This window comes from Physeter macrocephalus, chromosome 16, assembly GCF_002837175.3.
Source record: "Physeter macrocephalus isolate SW-GA chromosome 16, ASM283717v5, whole genome shotgun sequence".
NCBI classification, from domain to species: Eukaryota; Metazoa; Chordata; class Mammalia; order Artiodactyla; family Physeteridae; genus Physeter; species Physeter macrocephalus.
Window position 1 is genome coordinate 97,156,433 of NC_041229.1, and position 9,227 is coordinate 97,165,659.

Sequence of the window (9,227 nt, forward strand, 5' to 3'; positions counted from 1 at the left end):
GCGCAGGCTCAGCGGCCATGGCTCACGGGCCCAGCCGCTCCACGGCATGTGGGATCTTCCCGGACCGGGGCACGAACCCGCGTCCCCTGCATCGGCAGGCGGACTCTCAACCACTGCGCCACCAGGGAAGCCCCATCTACTCAATTTTTTAAAACTCTAAAACCATATTTTTTTTGCTTGGAAGAGTCTTTCTGGACCCCATGCCCTTCCCCATTGTGGTCATCTTGTCTCCTTTGGCAATTTCATTTTGCCAGGACATTGCTGTTCTGGTTATTTTGTTTTATTCTTCTTCCCAGTTACTGGGTGCCTTAAGGCATGTTATTACTCTTTACATATTCAAGATTCAGTCTTGGGTCTACCTTTTGGAAACCCTCAACAATGGCAATAAATGGGAGATAGAGCATTTCCGCCCTTGTAGGCTTGTGGTATACCAACTGGCAAGCTGTCAGTCGTTTGGCAAAGTACCAAGAGCAGGCATTTCTGCTCTTTGGTCTCTAAAGGTACAAAAGTCAGAGACTTGCCAGCCTCAGAGAGTGAATTCAGCCTTTTTTGTTCAGCTCCCTGTAGTTCCTTAGGGGCAAGGGAGAACACCAGGTACTCCTATTAGCACTCACATAAGCCACCACTGCCCTTCCTTTAGGGCACCTACCGATCTCCACAGATGAACAGAGATCTCTCTCCAGGATTTCTGGTGTTTTGATCCTCTTCTCTGGGCTCTGCACTATTGAACCTCAGGTTTTCCTTAGGCCCATATGGGAAAAAATCTTGTACTTGTACCAGACAGAGATTGAGATTTGCTTAGACACTTCAGATACTACCCACCAGACCCGCCAGCTCCTCTGCTCAGAAAAGGCAAATGGGTTTGGATTGAAGTTGATAGAGAAGGGCAACAGGGATGCATGCATTCAAGTCGCTGTTTTCCAAACTCCCCACCATTTGTTTTCTTCCAACAGCAAAAGTGTTAACAGGAGACTATTTGTCAAGCAACATCAAAAACCTTGTGCTGGGATTCCGGTTCTGCCCTTCTGCTCAGACCTAACACAGCAAAGACGTATCTCTAGATTTCCAATCTCTCAAGCCTGCTCTTCCTCCATCCTTCCCCATCTCCGTACACAGCACCACCATCCACCCAGTTGCTCAAGCCAAACAGCAAGGAGTTACTATTGATTCCTCTCCTCCCTTACATTTCACATCCAATCTATCACCAAGTCCTGTGGACTCTACCTCTGAAAGATACCCTGAAACCATTCACTTTTCTTCCTCTCCACAATGATCGCCCTAGTGCACATATCTTTCATATGAATTTCGACCATAGCTTCCTAACAGTCTAACAGGCCTCCCAGAATCCACTCTTGCCCTGCCTATAATCTGGTCTCTATCGAGTGGCCAGAAGTGACTTTTTCCCCAATTAAAATAAGTTCAAACATTATAGAAACATTGGAAGTATAGTAAAAGAACTTTTTAAAATCCTGAATCATCTGCAAGTTGTCAGTCTGATGCTCCATGACCCTCTTGATAATTCAGCATGTATTTCTTTTTTTTTTTTTTTAATATTTATTCATTTATTTATTTTGGCTGTGCCAGGTCTTAGTTGCGTCACGTGGGATCTTTAGTTGCAGCCTGTGCACTTCTTAGTTGCGGCATGTGGGCTTCTTAGTTGCAGAATGCAAACTTAGCTGTGGCATGCATGCGGGATCTAGTTCCCAGATCAGGGATCAAATCTGGGCCCCCTGCATTGGGAGCGTGGAGTCTTACCCGCTAGACCACCAGGGAAGTCCCATCATATATTTCTTCTTAACAAGACATGCTCTTTCATAATCATGATACAAGGATCAAAGTCAGGAATACTGATGTTACTACCACCTAATCCTCAGGCTCTATATCCCATTTTCTCCAGTTGCCCCAATTATGTTTTTTTTTTTTTTTCCCAATTATGTTCTTTATAGCGAAAAGGCCCGTCTAGAATCATGCACTCTAGACCAGTTCCCTCAGTCTTTCCTTGACTTTCTTCACCTTGAGATTTTGAAAATGTCCCTCAATTTGCACTTGTCTGATGTTTTCTCATGAATAGACGACATCAGGAATCTCAGCGAAGTAATGCAGAATTCCCACTGGATCCTATCAGGTGGTACATGATTTCATTTTGTCATGACTGATGATGTTTACTTCGATCACTCAAGGTGGTATCTGCTAGGCTTCTCTGCTGTCAAATTATTCTTGGTATTTTGTATTTTGGGGGTACTTTTAATATTATTAGTCCTTTGTATTTTGTGGAGAGGTACTATGAAACTATGTAAATATTCCATTTCTCTTCAAATTTTTAATTAGTTTATATGTGCATGGACTTGCGGTTTCCTATTTTATTAAATTCAATAAATTTACAAATTGTATTGTTTATGGGGTTATAACTCATTACTATTATCAAACTGTGCTCTTTTCCAACAGGGAGTCTGTTCTAGTTGGCCTGCGTGTCCTTCTGACATGTCCCTACAATTCTCTGAGCCTATCCTTGCTGTCTAGCACAACAAGATACTCCAGAATCATCCAGTATTTCCCCTGATTCAGCTCTGGAATCTGCCACTTCTTAAGGAGCTGTTATTCCTTTTAGAAGAAAGTGGTATTTAGGAGACAAGATCTGGGGGTGCTCATTGCTGTTGGGGTGTTGCTGTTCTCAGGTCCTCTCAGTGGAAAGAGCTAGGGAATATAGGCATATCATCTGTAACATACATTTATATACCGCATATATACATACGCACATACATTTACATTGATATTTATTTCTACATCTGTGTATTGAAAACCAAGAGTTCATACTGACACATCTAATTCCGGTCCAACACTGGAGTTTCTATTTTCTTGTCCTTCCATATTTGTATCACCCTTCTCTGACAGTAAGAAACTTGGCTCCCATTTTCCTTATTATATTTATTTATTTGACCAATCCCTTTGTTTGTAGCCAATCTCCCACCTCTGCCACCAGCTGTTCTCCAGGCCCACATCTTCTGCTTTGGCTCTGCTTTTTGGCTCCCTATTCTGAGCCAGCTGCATGCCGCCCTGCTCCCCTCCAACACATACGGATGTCCTCCTCACCCTGCCTGGGGTTCTACTACCATGCCACACCGGCTCCCCCCATGGACATCTTCCTCTTCCTGCTTTGGCTCTGATTCCCGGCTGTGTGTCACCCCTCCTGAATGACAGCCTCCTCACAATGTTTGGGCTTGAAGACGCTCACATTGGGCCACTGTGGCTCTCTACTCCCACCCCCTTGCCACAAGGTAGGTGCCTACCTTGTTTTACCCTCCTCCTGGCTTTATGACTAGACTGTTAGGGAAGGGAAGCAGAGGAAGAAGAGAAAGGTGTTTAAAAAACATGTAGCTTCTTTTTCCTCAAAATTCTCTAATGGCTTCCCATCACACTTAAAATCCAAAACCTCCCTCAGGGCTTTTAAAATGCCACATGATCTGGTCTCTATCCACCTCTCAAATCTCATTCTGTACCATTCTCTCTCTTCCTCACTACGTTCCAGGCACATGGGCCTGTACTGTTTCCTGGACCACACCAAGGTCATTCCTACCCTAGAGGTTTTGTACTAGCTGTCCTCTGGTTGAACCCCGACCACCAATCTAAGTAACTAGTACTTAGTTCCCTCTCTCCCATCACCCCATTTGAGTTATATTTACACAGTAGTTACTATTATCTGATATTTTATTTGTTTGTCTCTGCCCATCAAAATCTAAGAAAGTTCCATGAGAGCTGGTTCCTACCAATTGCTGTTTTTCAGCCTCTGGTGAAAGAATGCAACTGTAAAAAACAAGGCTCTATCACAGCTCTATCCTGTGAGGCAAGTGATGCCTGGCAGTGGTCCCTGTGCACTTTTTTCATCAGGGAGGTACTGAACACTGCCTGCCTCCCTTAATACTGTAACCAGTGTGCAACCATCACTATTACAGCCTCTATAGCCACCAGTGGAATTACTGTCATGGGTAATACCCCCATTACCTGTGTCAGAGCTTGGATGCTTGTGTTGATGTCACCACTGGCTACTTGCGAGATAATGAAATTGATTGTGGATGCTGTATTACTGTGCATATCATCAAAGTGTGGAGAAACAGCCCGGATCCTAGAGAGTAGAGCAAAGGAAAATATTCAATCTTTATTATAAGGTATCCCAATGAGTTGGAATTATGCAATTCCCCACTAGATCCAGGTTTTAGTAAAGAACCGCTATTAGTCAGATAGTAATCTGTTCTAAAAAGTTCTAACTGCACAGAGAGCTCTTTTCAACATATACACTCTGATGATCATGAACTGCTTATACTTAAATGAAATGGGTTAACTTACTTGGGTTCAGGAATAAGGACTGGTTCAAAAATGTCATCCAGTTTGTGCTGAACAAGTTCTGGCATTTCACATCGGACTGTACCATTATCATTCTCAATCTCATCTAGATCCAGCTGGAATTCTCGGCGAACCATCTGGGCTGCCTCAGGATGCCCACTCATGCTTCGGGCTTGGCTAAGGGAAGCAAAAGGAGGCTCCTGAACTAAAGGAGACTTCTTAACCAAAGGGCAAGAGTAGCACTGCCAGCTGCCCCAAAGCTGCAAGACAGATGTTCAACTTCTGGTTTCAGCCCCCCTGAATGATTTAAGTCCTTGAGTCTAAGCAAGTGCCTTCAATGGGCAACAACACTGGTTCATGAATATCCTAAGAGAGAAGATTGACTTGTATTTACAGTACTGCCAAGTTGTAAGTATTCTCTCTAGTTCACTAAAGCCAACAAACCTTGTATGCTATTCCAGTTCGGGCAGTAAATAATAAAGAATATTTATATTGACTCAAAGCTCACTACTTCTGGGCAAAAATTTAAGAAATATCTAGACTGCCTGGTTCTTTTCTACCAATTTAACCAGTGTTTACGTTTTTCTAATTATAAGCATCATCCCATGCAGTGTTCAGTAAATTTTATACTTGAGGGACAGTCAATCACCTCTTTTTAGGAATACTCACTCTCAGGTCAGGGCCAGCATTACATCCAAGCAATAGACATTCACAGTCCCCAAATTCAAATTGGTTAAAATTATACTCATGATATGATCCAAAATAGAGCTATCTTGCTTAGAAGGCAGTTTTTTGAGTCCCTAAGCCAACTCTGGGTTGCATGCATTTTACTCAGCCTTATCTGACGAACAGGAACCTGTGCACGACCAAACATAACACAAGGAAGAAGGTGAGCCCATATTTTAGCCACATGACATTGAGTTGACACTTCTGCTAGCCAGTGGACTTTCAGGGAAGGCTTGATTCATGGGATACTTGGACACCCTCTACCTGGTTATAAAGTCTACACCAATAGCCCTCCAGAGGGGATGAATCCAAGTCAGAAGTTAGAAAGATATAAGAGCCCTGCTAATGAGAAATTAGCAGGCAGTACTTACATCCTATAAGTGCGATACATAATTCTGTCCACGGAAAAGCAGTGAAAGAAGGCACAAGACTATTTAGAAGTGGTTTTGAGACAAAGACGATGAAGACTGAAGGATTTAACATTTGGTTACAAGACATTTACCCAGACACTGTGTCATGCATGATAATGGCTACAAGAACTCAAGATTATGTTACAGGATAAGCTCTGAGCACACAAGGCAAAGTCCACAGAGATGCTCTCAGACAACTATCTCCATCCACATACTTGAGTCTGGAGGACATGTCCTCAGCTGGTCCCTTGCGTAGCATGTTGGTATTGGAGCTTATGCTCTGTGTGCGCTGAGGTTTCTCTTCCACCTGTTTTACTGGTGCAGCAGAAGGCCTCTTTGCTGACCGCTTAATCCTCTCCTCAAGCATGCTCATATCCTTTTCAGAAAGCTGTCAAGAGGCCAAATTTAATTTATTAGCACACCCCTCTACTAGAATATGAAGAGACTTAAACACCTAAGTGGAAGACCCAAGAATTAATATCCATTTTCATGTCGAAGCAAACAGAACCTCGTACATTAGGGTAAATTTCCTTTCAAAACACTACATCATTTTAAAATCAACTATCGCTAAAACCTGACTTGCTATATAAGAGAACATATGAAAGAAGGAAAGGACAGAAAAGGAAAGGCTATGAATAACTACAAATAAAAAGGTCAAGAATTAAATGAAGCTTCCTCATTTTTTGGTGTTACCACTAACTAGCTGTGTGACTATGGGCAAGAAGCTTCACTTTTGGTCATCTGTAAAATTCCCATCTGTTTTATTTCCTTCACTGGCCTTGTAGTGAGGATTTAATGAGATTAATACAAGTAAAAATATATAAGCACAGGGTAAATACACGTGCTACTAAGAGGTAACTGAAGTGAAGAACAGGTCCAGCCACAGTAGTGACTGGCTCAGAGGAAGTAAGGAGTCAAAAGCAGAACCTTCTATGCTTGGAGAGTCTGGCTCATAGCTGCAGCTCAAGACCCTTTTGATCTGACAGGTACCAGAATCCACATTATACACAAGTGAGTACTTGTTCACTAGAAAATAAATGCACTAAAAATTACTGAGGAGGGCTTCCCTGGTGGCGCGGTGGTTGAGAGTCCGCCTGCCGATGCAGGGGACACGGGTTCGTGCCCCGGTCCGGGAAGATCCCACATGCCGCGGAGCGGCTGGGCCCATGAGCCATGGCCGCTGAGCCTGTGCGTCCGGAGCCTGCACTCCGCAATGGGAGAGGCCACAACAGTGAGAGGCCCGCGTACCGTAAAAAAAATAAAAATAAAAAAAATTACTGAGGAGATGGCCAGGCAGAATTTAAATCCCAGACTAGCTCAGATTTCTTGATTCAAAAATAGTTTTAATCTAAAGCAAATGGTTATGAGGGGAATGCTCAGAAAAAATCTAATTTCCAGTAAAACACAGCCTAAATGTCCTACAGAAATCAGAGACACCCTCAAAGGTTTATATGGATTCTAGGACATATTGATAGGTTGAGTTTTAACAAAAAGTGGTAAAAACTTAGAGTTGAGATGGCATGAAACTTGACACCTAAGTGATCTTGCAATTCACAACATGCTGAAAACGTTCAGAGAAAAGTCACTCACAGTTCCAATCAGTTTGAACACCTGATCCCCGTGTACATTGTACACTGTGACGATGGTGTTGAGGGCAGCATTGCGCACAGCGTTGTCACGGTCTCCTATGTGAATCGCTATCTCCTTTAAGGCTTTTCCTGGTGTTGGTTGGCAAACATTCATGCCATAGGACTCAACCAGACACCCTAGTTCTTCTAGGCACTCTGGGGAGAGAAAGGCTAGATTAAGGAGACTCAACAGAGATTTGGCATAGAGACCTATCTTTACTAGATACATTTTCCCTGGCATACATGAAGGTCTAAAATCTTATTCTGGCTCTGCCTTGAATTCTTCCTTGTTTAGTGCCTTCTATAAAATACACAATGAAACAATGGTGTTATAGCAAGGGCTCCTAGAAGAAAGAGATGCCTGTGAGTCAGATGGCCCCTGTGCACTTGATTTTGTCACCAGGGTGGTACTGAGCGGTGCCTGTATCACCTGATACTGTGGCTCCACCAGTGTGCAACTCATCACTCTCACAGTCCAAATCAGAAGGTTAGAATCAAGAAATTTCCTGGTTCATCTAGAAATTATTGTTTTTAGAGGTCACTGTTGCAGACATAGGGCTCAATTTAAATTGTTGCTTTACCTGCTCTCTGCTTAGAGTTTTTGGATTTGGTTCCTTCCATGATGAAGGGGAACATCTTGCTGGCTGGGTAGACAAGGCACATCCGGTTCAGGATGGCACGGACATCTTTACGAATGACATCCTTTGGTTCTCCGACCTAGTCAACAAGGAAAATAATGATTAAGTGAGGCATTCTCTGAGTAGCAAAGGTACCCCCTTGTGTGTCACTACATCTTGAAAGAATAAAATGAGTGGTGGAAGGTATCATCATCATACAATAAATGAAGAGGGGAGAGGGAATAAAAGTACAGGAACTGAAGTCGCTGGGAACTTGAGTAATCTTCCAAAGTGAGAACAACACATTACCTTGAGGATGAGATAGGGGATGAAGGAAGATGCTTCATTCTCAGTAAGATGATACTCCTCCTCACTCAGCAGGGTAAAGAGCAATTTTAAATATTCTAGGGCTTTCATTAGGACGCTTGTATTGGTGTCAAAAAACCGCAGGGTAAGCCACTTTAAGATAAGATCCAGGCAACCAATGACACCGTCTTTTTCACTCTCCAAGTGCTTGAAACAAAACAATACAAAACCCTCACAAATTAGATTGTATAAAAATTTAAGTTCTATTAGGCAAGTAACTCTCAAATTTTACTGCAGTGCAAAAAGAAAATGATAGATTTTCAAGCCTCCATTTAAGACCCCAAACTATAGACATATAGTCATTTATTCTATCAGATAATAAGACAGCTCTAAAAACAGAGAACGGTGTATTCCAGTTCCTTCTCAATTCATGCAAACTTCTGATTATTTTACAGGGCTCAGTATTTTCATGCCTGAGATTCATGCATATTTATTTTGTTGCAAACTTACATCAACCATGACAGCAAGGGCTTTGTTGTGATGCTGAAAGTCTGAGTGAAACATCTCATCTTGTAACCATTTAGCCACACAGCTAGACATTTGAGTTTTTAGTTGCTCAATGTATTCATCCCGTGGAGTAGTAAAATTCCACTTCAGCACCTGAAAAAAAACAGTGAAAAGGAGCTGTAAGGTGTTCAACTGAAATGTGGTAGAGAACTATATTTAAAGCAGCTGCAGGAATCAGTTTAATAGGATATTTTTAAATTCACCAAGATTAATGTATAATTAAGTATGAATGCAAAATGTACTCTCAATCTGTCTGTCATACTTCTGGAAGCTTAACTCTGAAAATCTTCTAGGAATAGAATTTTCAGCAATTCTTACTAGAAAAATCAATGATCTGTTATTGTATAACATGGTGGATACCGTTGGTACAATTTTAATAAAGGGCAAATTTGAAATATCTATCAAAATTTTAAATGTACATATTATTCTAGGAGTTTAATATAAATATACTTACATATGTGCACAAAACCTATATTCAAAGATGCCCATGGCAATATAGTTTATAAGAGTGAAAGATTAGGGCTTCCCTGGTGGCGCAGTGGTTGCGCGTCCGCCTGCCGATGCAGGGGAACCGGGTTCGCGCCCCGGTATGGGAGGATCCCACATGCCGCGGAGCGGCTGTGCCCGTGTGCCAT

The 9,227-nt window shown here is 42.3% G+C and overlaps 1 protein-coding gene and 2 non-coding genes across 4 annotated transcripts in view; all 3 read right to left on the reverse strand.

Moving 5' to 3' along the window:
- Positions 1-9,227, reverse strand: part of CKAP5 (cytoskeleton associated protein 5) — a 74,558-nt gene that overhangs the window by 14,004 nt on the left and 51,327 nt on the right. For both annotated transcript variants that reach the window (XM_024133123.2, XM_055078777.1), the window contains exons 28-34: positions 8,536-8,685; positions 8,029-8,232; positions 7,684-7,819; positions 7,065-7,258; positions 5,690-5,862; positions 4,342-4,515; positions 4,000-4,120 (exon numbers count right to left, since the gene is read on the reverse strand). In XM_024133123.2, coding sequence (XP_023988891.1) covers positions 4,000-4,120; positions 4,342-4,515; positions 5,690-5,862; positions 7,065-7,258; positions 7,684-7,819; positions 8,029-8,232; positions 8,536-8,685 — 1,152 coding nt within the window. The remainder of the gene's footprint in view (positions 1-3,999; positions 4,121-4,341; positions 4,516-5,689; positions 5,863-7,064; positions 7,259-7,683; positions 7,820-8,028; positions 8,233-8,535; positions 8,686-9,227) is intronic.
- On the reverse strand, positions 3,854-3,949 carry LOC112067489 (small nucleolar RNA SNORD67). Its single transcript, XR_002893308.1, has one exon. It is a non-coding gene; the product is annotated as a small nucleolar RNA SNORD67 (small nucleolar RNA).
- LOC112067488 (small nucleolar RNA SNORD67) lies at positions 7,465-7,575 on the reverse strand. The gene has a single exon (XR_002893307.1). It is a non-coding gene; the product is annotated as a small nucleolar RNA SNORD67 (small nucleolar RNA).